The sequence below is a fragment of the Geotrypetes seraphini genome, chromosome 16 (assembly GCF_902459505.1).
Source record: "Geotrypetes seraphini chromosome 16, aGeoSer1.1, whole genome shotgun sequence".
Lineage (NCBI taxonomy): Eukaryota > Metazoa > Chordata > Amphibia > Gymnophiona > Dermophiidae > Geotrypetes > Geotrypetes seraphini.
Genome location: NC_047099.1, coordinates 35,480,049 through 35,497,828, shown reverse-complemented (window position 1 = coordinate 35,497,828; position 17,780 = coordinate 35,480,049). Strand labels below are relative to the sequence as shown.

At 43.7% G+C, this 17,780-nt stretch overlaps 1 protein-coding gene across 11 annotated transcripts in view; it reads right to left on the bottom strand.

Moving 5' to 3' along the window:
* Nucleotides 1-13,670: 13,670 nt before the first annotated feature.
* The window catches only part of ARHGEF15 (Rho guanine nucleotide exchange factor 15), an 87,286-nt gene continuing 83,176 nt past the window's right edge, over nucleotides 13,671-17,780 (bottom strand). For 8 of the 11 annotated variants that reach the window (XM_033924720.1, XM_033924721.1, XM_033924718.1 and 5 more), the window contains 3 exons: nucleotides 17,136-17,263; nucleotides 15,880-15,984; nucleotides 13,671-14,988 (listed from right to left, as the gene is read on the bottom strand). In XM_033924720.1, coding sequence (XP_033780611.1) covers nucleotides 14,804-14,988; nucleotides 15,880-15,984; nucleotides 17,136-17,263 — 418 coding nt within the window. In that variant the 3' untranslated portion in view covers nucleotides 13,671-14,803. Of the gene's footprint in view, nucleotides 14,989-15,879; nucleotides 15,985-17,135; nucleotides 17,264-17,780 lie in introns of those variants that run through there. The other 3 variants (XM_033924722.1, XR_004537269.1, XM_033924723.1) reach the window with 3 other exon arrangements.

Genomic DNA, 17,780 nt, shown 5'->3' with positions numbered 1-17,780 from the left:
CTCCCCCTGTGGAGAACAGTATTTTTCAAAAACCAGAGTGGAAAAAAAGCCTCAAAACGTACAACTTCTTTTTTTTTCCGGCGTTTTCCCTGTAGATCAGGGGTCTCAAAGTCCCTCCTTGAAGGCCACAATCCAGTCAGGTTTTCAGGATTTCCCCAATGAATATGCATGAGATCTATGTGCACGCACTGCTTTCAATGCATATGCATTGGGGAAATCCTGAAAACCCGACTGGAATACGGCTCTCGAGGACTGGAGTTCCCTACCCCTGGTCTAGCCCTATCATTTTTATTTTTCCCTTTGATTAAGTTTCTTGTTATATTTATCAGTCTAAAATCAGCTCCACCCTCAATTATTGTGGATTAACATTCCATAGAATTGTTTTATTGCCTTGTTAAATAGTGCAAGATATTATGGCGCTGGTGGCGAATGTATTTTGTTTTTCTTTATTTCTGTAATTCAAGCAGTGTCCTCAACAGCTGTTAGAGATTCTCATATTACCCATATGAAATTTGAGAAAATGGAAAATATTCAAAGGGCAAAAAAATCTACGATTAGTTAATTTTCCAAGAACTCAATTATCCCCAGAAATATTGATTCGGAAATATTTTAAGGAGATATTGGGATTAACTGAAGCAGAGAATTTGCCCATAACAAATTGATATTATATTCCTCAGAGAAAGAAAATTCCCTCAGACTTAGGTGTAGATCAATTGGAACAAATTGATTTTGATTTAACTGGTTTCCTGGAGGATTCACAAGATATAATTCAAACTAGATCTACCCTTCTGATAACGTGTGCAAGAGAGATAGATAAATCTTTAATTATGAAAGCTTATTTTCGCAATAAGCAAATGAAATTTTGTGGAGATCATGTACTGATTTTTCCAGATGTGGCCCAAGCCACTCAATTGAGAAGAAAAGCTTTTTTAGCTTTGAAATCAAGAGTGGTGGCTTTGGGGGGCCACATTTTATTTAAAATTTCCATGTAAATGCTTAATTAAATTTAAAGATAATGAATATGTATACTGGGACTCTATTCAGTTGGAACAATTTTTACAACTTAATGAAGTTAGTTAGACATCACATGAATTAATATTTGGAGTTCAAATGTATTAAGCACCATTAACGTTTGATTTTTTGATCAAGGATTATTTGATTGTTTCGTTTAGTTTATCAAAATATTCTCTCCCAATTATGTGGACTTGAGGAATTAATGAGATGGTTTTTTTTTGAAGTATTTATGCATTTGTTTGTTATTTTCCTTTCTTTATTATTATTTGTATAAATGATAATGATGAAAATTTTGATAAATTTAATAAAAAAAAATTTCTGTAATTTTTCTTTACTTTGACTGATAAGGTTGTCCAATGTTAAAAATGATAAATAAATAATTTTTTAAAAATGGAATTATTTACTTTTAGGGTCTCTTCTATTAAACTGCGTTAGCAGTTTTCTAGCGCGGGGAGCCGCACTGCTCCCGATGCTCATAGGGTTCCTTTGAGTGTCGGGAGCAGCACAGGCCCATTCAGCGCTGTGCTAAAAACTTCTAGCGCAGTTTAATAGAAGAGGGGGCTAGTTTATCCTCGCAGATCTCTCCTTGAAGTGGACTTTAGAATTACACCCCTCCCCCTCCTATGAGCGTCAGAGCTTTTACCACCGCGGCCAGCACTAAAAAATGTGCTACAGTTTTGTAAAAGGGGGAGGGGGGCTTTACTTTCTTTCTATTTGTAATATTTCTTGTAAAATATGTTTCACCAATGTTATTCTTTTCTTGTATATCTAAATTTGATATGTATAAATGAAATTACTAAAAAAAAAAAAAAACCAAAACTTGCCACAACAGCACAAAGGCAGCAATCAAACTACTCTTTTCAAGCTGCTCAATATTCTTATCGTCGGCATAAAAATGCCGCCGAAAAAAATACCGTAAACCTCACCAGCGGGGAAGAGACCCACCACTGTGCTCCTGAAAAGTCTAATTTTATAATTTTGACTTAGCTTCAAAATATTCAGGTGGCTCAATGTGCAGCGTTGGTTCTTTTCAGAGGTTTCACATCACATCCACTTTTACAAAAAAAACCCTTCAAGACGCTAATCTCTTCGATCTCCGGAGCTGACCCAATCGCACCATAGATCTTGCCGAAACCATATCCCTCCAACAAGAGCCTTGTTTCGCCAAACTATGGCTGCTTCAGGGAAAATTCTCACAACACATTCAGCTTGTCCGCACACTAACGGCCACAAGAGACGCCGAGGGAAAATAGAGACTTCCATCTTCCGACGTCCGGTGTGAACAGTTCTGGTGTGATGACGCAATACCACAGATCAAAACAATCTATATATTTAAAAAAAACGTACACACTCAAGCTTTTGAAGAAGACCTTTCGGCCAGATGGTATCCAGAAAAAATATGCACCGTTGCTCTTGTTGGTACAATCTTCTCTTGATGTCCCCTCCCCGTCGAGTAACCGAAATACAGTATGTTCCAATATTTTTGTAAAATACTGTTCTCCACCGGGGGAGCCCACCACTGGCTGGTACCATTGCAAATGTTGCCTAGACTCTTATAACAAGGCTTACCCGTGGAAAAACCCACTAATAAAATGACTCCCATGATGTCTCAGAAAACGTAGTTACTTACCTGTAACAGGAGTTCTCTATGGACAGCAGGATGAGTCAGCCTAGACTCTTATAACAAGGTTTACCCATGGAAAAACCCACTAATAAAATGACTCCCGAGATGTAGTTACTTACCTGTAACAGGAGTTCTCTGTGGACAGCAGGATGAATCAGCCACATATGGGTGATGTCATCCAATGGCGCCATGGACGGATCATCTGTATTTCTGACTAAGTACCTTGCACTTCTCATTTTTTCTACAAAATCATTCACTGTTTTCTCATCCAGAACATTTTGCTACAAAGGTTCTTAAGAGTAAGTAGGGTACAGGGATTCAGGAACAGCCAATGTTTTCTGAACTGTAAATCCTTTTATTCTTTATGACAGCTGGGGAAGAATGGAAAGAGATCAAAGATCCATCCCACTGGCCCGTTTTCATTAGCGATGTCAATCTTCGCAAATACTGGCACCTCACCGACAAGCACACGTACAATGTCACAATGTCATGAGCCACTAATCAAACGAGACACAATATCTTCTGCACACAGAAGGACCAATCAAAGCAGTCTTTTTTTTTTAACAAAACTATTATACAAAATAACTGAATACTTTACAAAATAAATTAAGTTACGCTCAGCCTGGTCCTTCAGAATTTAAGTATTTAAAGTCTGGCAGATCCAGAACACAATGGCAGGCCATCTAGTGTACACCTCAGTTTAATAGGATAGGTTATAATACACGAGCAGGCAGGATTTAAAATAAATATATGAGTCCTTATATTAAGAAACGCTAACCGATTTAGCGTGCCCTAAATACTAAGGCATCCATTATACAGGGTGCCCACAAAAACACTCCTTGATTTTAAATGGTTACAAAACCAGGTGGCTCTGTGGTGCAATGGATAGCGCATTGGACTTCTAGAGGATGAAGTGATTCAAAGGTTCCGGGTTCGAGTCCCAGCGGAGTTGCAGGTTAACTTTTTCTATGTTTCTATCAGAGAAAGGTAGGGGAGGGTCATTGAGGTGGGCAGACTAGATGGGCCGTGGCCCTTATCTGCCGTCTATTTCTATGTTTCTATGTAACCAAAATTGATTGGAATATTCTTTCACCCTTGAGGCTACAGTTTCATCAACTCATTCATAAAGTTTCATATAATAATAATAACAGTTTATATTCCGCAATACCGTTAAGTTCTATGCGGTTTACAATAGATTAAGCGAGGTACAAACTGATTGAATTTAAGAGGGGGGAAGAGGAGAGTTAATAGGACCGGAAATGCGTTTGTTGAGGAGAAAGAGATTAATAGGACAGAGGAATCACTATGGAGGAGAGAGAAGATGAGTGGGTCAGTTGTCTAGATACTTTAGGAACAGTTGAGTTGTTAGACGTTTTCTGAATTCCTCATAAGTAGTGGGCGAAAGCAGTTGATCTAGGTCTTTACCCCACAATGCCGCTTGATGTGAAAGAAGGTGTTCATGGTGTTTTTTTTCATATGGTATCTCTTGATTATATACACTCGATGTGCGCCCCCCCCCCCCCCCCCCCCGCCTGCTACTCGGCAAACATCGATGCGACAATCGAGCTCGGACCAGACTCTCCGAAGCATATCCGGCGCGATCGCGTTTATAGCTTCAGTGGCGCGTTCCTGCAGATCATCCATAGTTGCGAGTAGTGGAGGTACGTACCCCCCAAAGGGAAAAGTCACAAACAGTAATGTCCGGTGATTGCGGGGGCCGCTTGAGGAACACCTGGTCCTTTGGTCACGTTGCGTTGTCTGAAGGATGTAACTTTTGCCCTAATTGCAGCTTATAAGGTTGTATTTGGTTTAGCTCTTAAATACGTAACTGAGCTTTTCTCGTTTGCAACCAACAGACATAAGAGAAGCTCACACCTGAATTTTGTTTTTCCGCCGGTTAGAGGATGTAAACTTAAAAAAACATGATCAATATCTTTTTTCATATCGGGCAGCGTTATGGGGCAAAGATCTAGAACAATTGCTTCTGCTTACTGATACTTATGGGGAGTTTAGGACAGTGTTCTTCAACCTTTTTACACCTATGGACCGGCAGAAATAAAATAATTATTCTGTAGACCGGCATCGGTCAGCAGACTGGCGGTTGAAGAACACTGGGCTAAGTCGTGAGCCAGACCCTGCCCATCTCTACCCAATCTCCACTCCAGACCCTGCCCCCATAGTCCTAATTGTAACACTATTTTTTCCATTCATTTTTCATATATACACACAGTATAATCTTATTAACAACGCATCGATCGCACTGCGGACTGGCAGTTGAAGAACACAGTTTTGGGCCTGATGCACATGCACCGGCAGGAAATTTCTGTGGACCGGCACCGGTCCATGGACCGGTGGTTGATGATCACTGATTTAGAAGACATCTAAAAACATATCTGTTCTTGAAGTACTTGGGTAGCTGATTTGTAGAATTTTATCATGCAATAATCAGATCTTTTTAGGATTTTTTAGTTAATGGCTTACCTTTTTAGTTTTATTCAATTTGTTGTATTTTTAACTATTGCAAACCGCAGAGAACTTTACGGCCTTGCGGTATATAAACCGTTATTATTATTATAAGGGTGAAAGTGCGAGCGATTGTGTAAGATCTTGCTAAGCGTGCTTTTTGGGACTTGTATTTGCTGTCGTCTTACTTATAAACATTTCCCAATGAGTTCTGATTTTGTAACCATTTAAAATCAAGGAGTGTTTTTGTGGGCAGCCTGTATTCTGTGGACGCCTTAGCATTTATCGGGCACTACTCTTTACTGCGCACTAAATCAGTTAGCACGCCTTAATAAAAGGACTCCATAGAGAAGGTCTAAGGAGAAAGGAGACAGACTATTGAACAAGATGATGAAGAAAAAAATTTACATATCCCCTATCGAAATGCATGCAAGCAGCACCCTACAACGGTTCATAGCCAGTCGCGCGCGAGACACCAGCGCGCCGACAATCGAGCACTGACAGTTCGGCGCAAGAAAGAAGCGCGCCGCAGGAAAACTTAGTTTTAAAGAGCTCCGAACCGGGGTGTGAGTGGGGAACCCCCCCCATTTTACTGTATAGTGTTCGCGCTGCCGTTGGGGGGGGGTGGAACCTTCCATTATAGAGAAAACGGAACTTTTTCTGATTTTTGGGGGGAAAAGTTCCGTTTTCTCTATAATGGGGGGGTTGCACCCCCCCACACACACCCCCAACGGCAGCGCAAACACTATGCAGTAAACCCCCACACCCCCCCGTCGGAGCTCTTTAAAACTAAATTTTCCCGCGGCGCGCTTCTTTCTTGCGCCAAATTGTCAGCGCTCAATTGTCGGCGCGCTGACGTCTCGCGCGCGATTATCCTGTCACCCCCTAAAACATACATAAATTTCTGTAGGGAATGCAAATCCATAGAGGAATGGTTCTGGATACATTTAAGCGTCCTTGTAATAATAAAAGTCCCCGTGTAAGTAGAAGTCGTTCAGATAACACCTAGGGGCTCCTTTTGCAAAGCAGCGCAGCGTTAGTTCTAGCCGCTTAGGGTGGGTTTAGCACGCACTAAAATTCTGCATGCGCTAAAAACGCTATCGCGGGTTAGTAAAAGGAACCCCCTAGTGTGTATGGCTGTTCCCTAACTTCCAGCTCAAATTTAGCCCAGGAACTAAAGTCCATTTTAAGCTGCACATAATGATTTTTTCTACTTGTATTATCCTAAGTCCTCGGTCTTTAATCGCTGTTCTTGAGGGCCATCAACAGGCCACGTTTTCAGGATTTCTCCAAGGAATATGCAAAAGAGAGGTCTGTAAGCCTACTATCTCCATTGTGCACAGACCTTTTTCCTACACTTTCATTAGGGGTATCCTGATAACTTGACCTGTTGGTAGCCCTCAAGGTGCTAGGAGTGAAACTCGAGGTAATAAAACATTTTGTCTTCCGTAATGCCGCGAGTAACCCCTGTGAGGAAAAGACAATAGTTCCTTACAAAAGCGGCCACACTATTGTTCATTTTTTTTTTTTCTCACATTTCTGACATCTAAAAAATGCAATGTCTTAAAGCAAGAGTCTGATTTGTCTACAAAATATCTATACTTTCAGTATGAAGAAACAATTACAGAAATATTCAAAAACTTATCATACGAGTCCTTACACACTTTGTCATGGAAGACCCAAATTAGTTTTATTTCCAAAAAAAAATCACCTCAACGGGACTCATGATAACAAACACAGCTCACCTATGTCCAATCACTGATCTGAACACGTGTCTGTGAAGAATCGAGTCATTTTAGTTGTTTGAAAGATCTAAACATGCTGAACACAAAGCTACCAGAAGAATCCCAGGATAAAATTATTCAAAGGTACAGCTTAAGGATGGCTATATGAAAATCTCAATGTCCCTTGGGCTATTGACAGGTCCACAGTTGTAAAGTGGAAATGGTTTTGTACAACCAAGAGGCACAGTACACATCGGTTAAGGAAAATGCCGAAGTATGTCACTATGAGGTTAAGATTATGTTAAAAGAACTAGAGAATGAGAGGGCACTCTTTAAAGTGAAAAGGGGACAGATTCTGTACAAATGTAAGGAAGTTCTTCTTCACCCAGAGAGTGGTAGAAAACTGGAACACTCTTCTGGAGTCTATCGTAGGGGAAACACCCTCCAGGGATTCAAGACAAAGTAGATAAAGACAGGTTGTTCACCCTTTCCAAAGTAGGGAGAACGAGAGGGCACTCTCTAAAGTTGAAAGGGGACAGATTCCGTACAAACGTAAGGAAGTTCTTCTTCACCCAGAGTGGTAGAAAACTGGAACGCTCTCCCGGAGTCTGTCATAGGGGAAAACATCCTCCAGGGATTCAAGACAAAGTAGATAAAGACAGGTTGTTCACCCTCTCCAAGGTAGAGAGAACGAGAGGGCACTCTCTAAAGTTAAAAGGGGACAGATTCCGTACAAACGTAAGGAAGTTCTTCTTCACCCAGAAAGTGGTAGAAAACTGGAACGATCTTACAGAGGCTGTCATAGGGGAAAACACCCTCCAGGGATTCAAGACAAAGTTAGACAAGTTCCTGCTGAACCAGAACGTACTCAGGTAGGGCTAGTCTCAGTTAGGGCGATGGTCTTTGAGCAGAGGGCCGCTGCGTGAGCAGACTGCTGGGCATGATGGACCACCGGTCTGACCCAGCAGCGGCAATTCTTATGTTCTTAACCACAAAAGTCTCTGGTTGAAGACGGAGAATTTAAAAAAAAAAAAAAAATTTTCAACAACTTCAAGACTCCTCTCCCCAACATGACCTGTGCAATAAGATGGAAAGAAACAAGTCACCGATTTAAGAAATGCCATATGATAAGCTGCATGACTTTTAGGGGGGACATCTAATGTTTGTAGGAGAGGGATGTGAAGTTTAATGGAACTTTTTGTTCTCAACTCTAGGTGAGATGAATAGTGTGAAATGCACACGGCACATCACCCTGCTGATACAATGCCTACCTGCACAATAAAGAATGATGGTGGCAGAATTATATTGGGTGGATCGAGTGCCCCCTAGTCTTTGTAATTTTTGACGGAGTGAAAAATCGATCCGCTTGTACCCGTTCTACCCCACTCAGGATTATGTACACTTCAAACCTATCTCCCCTCAGCCGTCTCTTTTCCAAGCTGAAGAGCCCTAACCTTTAGTCGTTCCTCATACGAGAGGAGTTCCATCCCCTTTATCATCTTGGTCGCTCTTCTCTGAACCTTTGTTTGAGCTATTTAGTCAAGAAGACTGGACAAAAATTGCACAAGTAGGTGACAGTTTACCCTAAAGAACTCATGGATGTAGTTGCTCCAAAAGGATCTTCCACCAAGTATTGTATCAAGGGATATGAAGACTTCTGCAATCAAGAATTTTGGGCTTCCTTATCTTAATTAAGGCTCTCTTATACAAAGTGTTTTAGCGCAGGCTGGCGTAGTGAAGCCCGAAGGGATTTGAAGAGCTTCGGGGCTTTTGCCGCTTGGCAATCGCTAGCACCGCTTTGTAAAAGGGGGCCTAAATCTTTGTATATTTCTGTACTTGGTTGGGGTTTTTTTTTTTTTCAAACTGAAAGTACTGTAGACTATGTTGGGTAGATCAATGCAATAAATTTAAATGCATTTTAAATCATTTTTTTTTTTAGATCAGAATGTAAAACAGATAGCAGGGTGTATTTTGCAAAACACTGTAAATTCTATTACAAAAAAAAACAAAAAAAAAAAAACCTCACAACGGGTTACAGAAGCTTTTGGAAACTGCAAAAATAAAATCTGCTGTAAAGAACAATTTTAATTGATGCGACAAAGGGCTCCTTTTACAAAGGTGCGCTAGCGTTTTTAGCGCGCGCACCAGATTACCGCCTGCTGAAGAGGAGGCGGTGGCGGTTAGCGGGCGTGGCAATGTAGCATATGCTGTTCCGCGCATTAAGGCCCTAACGCACCTTTGTAAAAGGAAAAAGACGTCAGAAAAAAGCCAGCCATGAAACTGTCTAGGAAAGCCTTACAATTATTCATCCCAGGCCATAAAAAACCTACGCTATTGAACATGCAAAATTATCTATGCCTTAAATATAAATTTAATTTAAATAGAAAACTTCTGTCATGCAGAATTTTCTTCCAGAGACTGTCGGCTACCAGTGCACTCACTATTCCAATGCAATAATGAACACCTTCACCTGACAGTGGCTATCAATGATGTTATGTCGTGAAAAGCGGTCTCTAATAGCAAAAGGAAAGATGGCAATGAGCTTTGGAAAGGACGCCAATGGCTACTGTACAAAGTGACATCACACACAGGGATCCAATCACAAAAATGTATGCAAATCTAAGCCTTCATGTACACCAAAGGATTCTATTATGTTTTAACATCTAAACCCATCTTTGTTGTGACTGAAACATATATTTTCTGCATCTGCTTCTCACTCATAAGTTGAACATGATCTTAGATGGTTAGAGATGCTAGCAGCAGGCTCTACGAGGTGTGCAAGAGTACTAGTGCCACTGCTCCAATTGCTGTGACTGTGACAGAGGAGCTTCGTTACTGGCGGCTCTGGGAGGTCTTTGGACCCAGATGGAACGGAGCGGATCAGTGCCTGGACTTCTGTTTCAGCCAGGTTGGCCATGGCGGAGCTTTGGTGGGAACTGTAACCATTTTGGTGCCAGCTTGCCAAAATCGCACGCGGCAGGATAAGATGGAGGGTTGCAATGGTCATAGGGATAGAGAACTCCCCTCCCAACCCAGGAACTCAAGAGCTCTGCTCTTCAATTTGATAATGACTCAATGGAATATGAAGCATTCCCTTTTCTTGCAACTCTGACCCAGATGGGAACTCCTGGACCTCTTTCCACTGTGGCATCTAAGCAACCAGCTTCTTCAGAAGATTGTGAGGCACCCATTTCTAGTCATTCTGATGGCACTGATTTAGCTGGCCCTGGAATGTGCATGTGATTCACTTGTTGGCAAGATTGCCTAGGATTGGACACAGGTTTGGACAAAGATTGCCAAAGGTTTGGGCAATTTCCTGGAGGAAAAGTCCATAGTTTGCTATTGAGACAGACACAGGGGAAGCCTCTGCTTGCCCTGGATTGGTAGTATGGAATGTTGCTACTCTTTGGGTTTTGCCCAGGTACTAGTGACCTGGATTGGCCACCATGAGAATGGGCTACTGGGCTTCAAGGACCATTGGTCTGACCCAGTAAGGCTATTCTTATGTTTTTATGTCTTCAGTGCAGATACCAATCAAAATGGAGAATTTAGATCCCTTCTGGCTTAAGGTTAGCCCTCAAGAGGCACCATTTGAAGTGCAATGGTTATTCAGTGTTGGTTATAGCTGTGCTTCTAAGGGCCTGCAGGAATTCTACATCCTTGATATTCAGGTGCTGCAAGTGTTTGAGATCTCATGTAGCCAAACATCCTTCTTCTAGGTTGTTCTGCAAAGGGGCTTGAAATGGGGTTGGCTCTTAGCTCCTTCAAAGTTCAGCTGGCAGCTCTCTTGAGGTTCAGGTATAAAGTGAATAGTGTTTCCTTGGAAGCACAAATAGTTGCCATGGATTTCTTGTGTGGAGTCGGCATATTTGGACATCAATGCTACAGGTAGTACTGCAGCATGATCTTAACTTGGTATTATTTATTTATGCCTTTTCCATGAAGAGATTCACCCAAAGCAGTTTACAATACACTGAATAGCAAAGTATTTTCCCCATCTGTCCCGGCAATCTAACTGTGGTGCCTGGGGCAATGGAGGAATTAAGTGATTTGCGCAATAGTCACAAGGAGCAAGCTGGGATCAAACTCATAACCTCAGGGTGATGAGGCAGTGAAAGGATTAGCTGATCCTCCTTTTGAGCACTGTAGCAAGCCTTCCTGAAGGGACTCTCCTTAAAAATGGTGCTTCTTGTAGCTGTTTGCTCAGCCAGGTGAGTCTTGGATTTGCGAGCCATTTCCTGTAGGGATCACAATTTGTTCTTTGCAGCTGACCATTTCTATCCACAACAACGCCTTCTTTCTGGTCTCTCTGTTTCATGTGAATCAGGCAATTTCTCTTTGAAGAGTGGGAAGTTGAGTTCAGTGTAGGTGCTTCATAAACTGGATGTTTTCACTCATTTAATTCAAAACAGCCAGTATCATGCATCACATTATCTATAATAATAATAACTTTATACCGCCATAGTCAGATGACTTCTAGACGGTTCACATCGAAGAGGGCTGGACAATCAGTGAATTACAGAATGCAAATAGTGACGGTACAACCTATTACACAAGAAATAGACAGAAGGAAAATATAAATTTAGTGTGGCTTCTGTTTAGGAGATGAATCTGTCAAACAGTACAGTTTTAATTATTCTCCGAAAGGTGCCGTAGGTCAGCCTGGCTCCATTGATGTAGTTACCCAGCCAGGACTGCTGTTTGCTTGCTTGAAACATGAAAGACCTGACTAAAAAGGATTTGTATTTACAGCCGGTGATCCTTGGGTATGCAAATATGTTACAGTTTCTGGTTGACCGTGTGGGGTTGTTTATTACGAAATGTGGTAGAAGATAGGAAGGCGCTTGTCCCCAGGCCTGCATGAAACAAATACAAGCAAACTTGAACATTATTCGCCAGTGTAACCTTCTGTAGTAGGGGCTAATGTGGTCGCTTTTCTTCAATCCGAATATCAAGCGTGTTCTGTACTATTCTTAATTTCCATACTGTTTTCTTTGGGATACCCAGATAAACGATATTGCAGTAGTCCAGTATTGATAGAACCAAAGACTGCACCAGTAATCTAAAGGTTTTAGGGTCAAAGTATTTTTTTAATGGTCCTTAATTTCCACAGTGCGCAAAAGCAACTCAGCAGTCCCACTCATCAAACTCTTAACCGATGCACAGTCCAACTCACGCAGAATTCTGAACAGGATCCAATTGAAACCCCCCCCCCCCCTCAACAAAAAATCTCAAGTACAAAAGAATCTTCCAGTCCATGTTCACCTTCCTCGGAGTCAAAATCTGGAATGATCTCGCAGAGACTATAAGAACAAAAAACAACCATACCCTGTTCCGGAAGAAACTGAAAACTTCGCCCTTCGACAACTAATTCTTCTAGGATCAACATAAGCACTTGACCTTTACTTAATTCGCCTAAGTTTTATGTTTCCTGTCCCCCTTCCGCTCCTTCCTCCCACCCTAATCCTCTCCTCAAGCCACCTGTGTAGGTGTGCATGACCCACAAATATTAGATTATATTTATATTTAAGTTTAGAGACATAGGGGTCCTTAGTGCACGCTAAATACTAACGCATCCATTATATTCTATGGACGCATTAGCGTTTTGCGCGTGCTATATTGGCTAGGGCGCCTTAGTAAAAGAGGGTCATAGTTAATTTTGCACTCTCATTAGCATAGGTTTTTTTTAAGGTTTACAATGAAAAGTTGTAAGAGTTTCATGTCTGGCTCTCTTTCCTCTGATTTAAAAAAAATCATTTTAACTAAAATAGTTTCTCTTTACCATAATTTCTAGGCCTTTCTGGTCTCTGCATACCTTAATTCTCTAAAGGCATCCTACAGCTCACACACGCAAATCATGCCTGAAGTGGAGCTCTCGCTCATTTCCCTCTGTTTTCATTTATTGATCCTTCAAACAGTTGTGAAATCAGGTTTTCATCTGGCAAATTTAATAAAACTGTAGGGCCAACTCCAGGCTCCAAGCAACGAATCCTGCTGCCACACAGCTGATGACATTAGGGTTGGTTTTCCTGCCAACCAAAGCGTGTCACTAAACGGGTAACGGTGACGAGAGTTCAGAAGTTCTGCTTTAACGTCTTGCTCTCCGACTTTCTGTGCTTGCTCCCAGGATTTAATGGCATTTGGCTGAGGTAGTTTGATCCTGGCTAAGCTGGAAACAGTAGAGAACAAACTTCCAGCCATCTTCGGTCGAGCAGAGAAGAGATTCTCAGCAAATTGAGGTGGAGGGCTCCAGGCGAAGCTTTGACTGATGGGAAAACAGCAGTAGAGGGAGAGAGCACAGAGAGAATGATACAAGAGACAGCAGACACTAGCCTGACATCTTGAACTCTCACATGTGCTGGGATTAAGGAACCAGTTAAAAATAGATTGTATGCAAGGCTCTACAAAACATTAAAAACTGCACACGTGCAAGAGCTCTTCAGCTAGAGCAGTGATTCGATCAAACCTGTCCTATAGACCATCAGCCAGTTGGGTTTTCAGGATATCGCTCGTGAATATGCATGAGAGCGATTTGCATGCCTCTTTCTTCCATTATAGGCAGAACTCTCTCAAGCATATTTATTAGGGCTACCCTAAAACCAATCGGCTAGTGTTCCCCAAGGGTTGGCGTATGGCTCCAGAAAAAGGAGGACGGATTGAGACATCCGGCTTTTACTTCCGTTGGTTTAAACAGAAGTAAAGCCCGGATGTCTCTATCTGTCCTCCTTTCTTCCACTGCTTTCAGTAGAAGTAAAACCCGGGGTCTGTTATAGGGGAGAACACCCTCCAGGGATTCAAGACAAAGTTGGACAGGTTCCCGCTGAACCGGAACGTACACAGGCAGGGCTGGTCTTGGTTGGAGCGCTGGTCTTTGACCTGGGGACCGCTGCGGGCACGACGGACCACTGATCTGACCCAGCAGTGGCAATTCTTATGTTCTTATGTCTCAATCCGTCCTCCTTTTTCTGGACCCATATGGTAATCTTACTCAAGACTAGGGATACCATATGGCTCCAGGAAAAGAGGGATGGATTGAGATATCTGGGTTGTACTTCCATTGCTTTCAGTGGAAGTAAAACCTGAAATAATGTCTCAAATCCATCCTCTTTTTTCTGGCACCATATGGTATCTCTACTCAAGACAAGATTGAGAACCAGTAAGCTAGGGATATGCTATGGCCCCGATTGAAGCATTAGGGAGAAGCCCTTGCTTCAGCCATCTTGTTGCAAACAACTTAACCCTTAATTAGCCACATTTTTGTGTAACTGTCACTTTATACAAGAGGGTTCTCGACTCAGTCCTTGAGACACACCTAGCCAGTCAGGTTTTCAGGACAGCCGCAATGAATACGCACGAGATCGATTTGCATACGATAGAGGTAGGGCATACAAACTTGTCATGCGTATTCATCTTGAAAACCCGACTGGCTGGGTATAGCGCCGAGGACTAGGCCGTGAACCTTTGTTTTAGAGATATGCAACATTGAGTACACCTCTGCCTTTTGTAACCACAGAAGAGATTTACAGTATCCGCACATAATTCGTATAGTTATGCCACAGTAATATCTGTTTGGATTTTGTGCAGTCTTAAGGAGCAGCTTGTAAACATCTGGAGGTTTCTGGCAGCTGTAGCACTGTTCTCTATATACACGTATTGGCAGTAGATTCTGATAAAGGCCGAAGACTAGAAGAAAGGCATCACACTTTGCAGTTCAGTTACTGGCCAATAAAGGTTGAATCTTTGCTGTGAATTCCAGAAAGATACAGTAGGGCAGTTTTCACCTTTATTTTTCTTCTTTTAAGAGTCAGTAAACCATTGTTTGTTTCACTCTTTGTGAGCTTGTCAGAACTTCTGGCAGCCCCACGACGATGCCTGGCTGATCACCAGAGATGATGCCGGGACTCGGAATTCTGCTCCATCTGCGTCTCTTATTTCACACGACAAACGAAGGGCTGAGACAGTCCTCTCCGTGCCGCTTTCACGCTGAACTGTATTTCTTGATGCTGGCCGTGCGGGTCACTTGAATTTGTCGCGCCACCTGCATGACACGGTAGCGCTCTCTCAGGTTCCTCCGCCGCACATGCTCGTTGGTGATCTCCTGGACGTACTTTGAGGGGAACCATCCCTTCAGGCCGTCAGACAGGCGGATGCCCTCGTACCAACCTGCGGAATGGGAAAATAAGCAAAGCAGAAACAAAGCAAAGGTTAGAAACAACAACAAAAAAAATCAAACAGTACAGATCAGTAGGTGATGAAATGATGCAAAAAAGTATGTCCAGATCTTTGAAAAGATGCTATTCAAAGTCGGGGATGATACGGGCTATGTTTCGGCACTTTGCCTGCATCCGGAGAACAAAGGTTGCGCAATCAAAAGATTGTCACAAATTGTACCGGTAGAAATCAAAATCAAGCAGCTACAAATATGGAAGGAAGAACGAGTTTTAGAGGACATAGAAAAGAAGCCATTTTGCACATTCAGGCGTGTTATTCTGTGGGCAACTGCTCGCGAGCAGTCAAGGATTCTTCCACACCAGTTGCTTGGCCCAAGAAGTACTCAACACATGTCAATCACGCCGCCCAAGGAAGTGAGGGGCAGATCAAAGCAGTGGCATAGCGAGGGTGAGAGGCGCCCCTCCCCCGCCCCCTGCTCCTTCCCTGAACCCCCCCCCCCGCCACGCGTGTGCCCCCTTCCCTTCCACCGTACCTTGAGTTGTTCACTACCATGAGCAACAACTTCAACGCGCTTCCGATGACTCTGGTGGCTCTCCCTCTGACATCAATTCCTGTGCGTGGCACCCGGATGTGACATCAGCGGGAGAGCTGATGAGGACGTGAGGAACACATTGAAGCTCTTGCTCGTGGCGGTGGACAACTAGAGGGGAAGGGGTGCTGTTGTGGCGAGGGGAGGCGGAGGGGGCAGCGAGGAGGTGGGGTGCCGGCGCCCAGGGAGGACTGCCCCCCTTACTACATCACTGGATCAAAGGGAAGGTTGGAATCCAGGGAGCTCTAACCCCCCCCCCCCCCAGGCACCTCTACTAGAAGCCAGATTCTTACCTTCAGTGGTCTTTCGGAGAACATTGATAATATCGGTGGGTTCCAGGCTCAACTCATCTGCCTGAACTGCCACATAGGGCTCCACACACTGTACCTGCAGACAATCTGTGCAATGAGCAAGAGATTAGGCTGCAGCCGTGCACTTTGAGATCAGCACTGATAGTTTCAAGTTTATTTCAGTTTGATATACACTCCTAAGCGGTTTACATTAAAAAAAAGGATTACTCTAAAACCTGGGAAGCAAACATGAACCATTATGATAACGGTGACCTGTCAAAAGCCCGCCGGACATTGGCACGCCAACAATCCCACCCCGACATTTGTGCCTTCAGGCCTTCCTCTTTGCGCTCTGAAGGGGTGTGGGGGGGGAATCCCCCCCACTTCACTTTCAACTCCTTGCACTCCTGCGGGGGGGGGGGGAGAACCCCCCCCACTACACTGAAAACTCCCAAAGATCAAAAACAGGAAGGAGAACGGGAGTTTTCAGTGTACAGGGGGAGGTTCCCCTCGATCCCCCCCTAATGGGAGCGCGAGGAGTTTTAAGTATAGTAGGGGGGTTACCACCCCCTCAGAACGCACACGGAAAGGCTTCGAAGCGGCGGAGCGCATAGGTCCCGCGCACAAATGTCGGGGCAGGATTGTCGGTGTGCCAGTGTCCCCCGCGCTTTCGATAATAATAATAAGGGAGACAACATAAGATACGAAAGGAAGATGGCAAGGGTTACATCATCTCGTAAAATTAAAAAAAAAAAAAACGGGGAAGGGGAAAACATGCGGAGGTGTCTTTCACAGTGGTAGCAACTTCTAAGCACTTCCAGCACCGACTGAATGGAGATGGCCTATTTTTTCTCTCTCTAAAACAGCGTCCCGCAAACTTTCTCAAGCTGCGGCACACTAAAGGTGCCGGCCGCAGCTCGAGGCACCTGAAGTGCGTGGGTGTCACCATGATGACATCACGTACGTAGCTGATGTCATCACGTCAATGTCCATGCATGCACGAAGGCTCGTCAGACAGGCCCCGAGATGCCAATGGGGGGGAGGGGGGGTGCCAGCAGGGAAGAGGGCCGGAGACAAGGAGAGGCGCCGGCGCTGGCGGATTACCTACAGGACGTGCCTCTCGCCGTTGACAGGCACGTCCTGTAGGCAGTCAGCCAGTGCCGGCACCTCCCCCTCCTCCCCAGTGCGCTGCGACCCGCCTGAAATCTCAGGAGATACACAATTGGTGATACACCACTCTAAAATATGTATCAAACCACCTTCATTTTGTGGACCAAGAGGCACTTGACAGCCACGCTCACCCCAGTCTTCATAGATGGTGTCGGTGTTAGAATGAGCTTGTTCCTTGTGCTTGGGGAAGGCTGCTATCCACCGATGCATGTCTGATCTAAAGGGGGCAAAAAAAGAAAGCAAGAACTGGGTAACCAGGAAGAGCGATTGGTGAACATCAAACTTTGCAAGCGGGTCTGCGGGAGAGAAAAGAATTATTATCGGTGGGGGTGGGTGACTCCCTTCCGTCCTTTTGGGCCTGGCGAAATCGACTTCACGGGCTTTTATTGTTAGATCATAAGTCTGCGCTCACTGAAATTCGCTTAACCAAAACACGCAGATCCAAAGAGTCCTCGGGCACCCCCACCCCTTGACGCCATCATATGACTATTTGTCTAAACAGAGCACTTTGCCAAGCACCCACGATCCCTCTACTTAAGAACATAACCTAAAAAAAAAAATACGACCCAATCTCCACCTATCTCAAACAGTTACATCGGCGAATGAACTTCAAAATCTCCTGTATATTTTTCCACATCCTACAAGGCAACTCCGCCATGCCACTCGTAAACCTATTCACTTTCTCATGGTCCGCCTCGACCAGAAATCTTAGTACGCTTCTGATGAGTTACCCC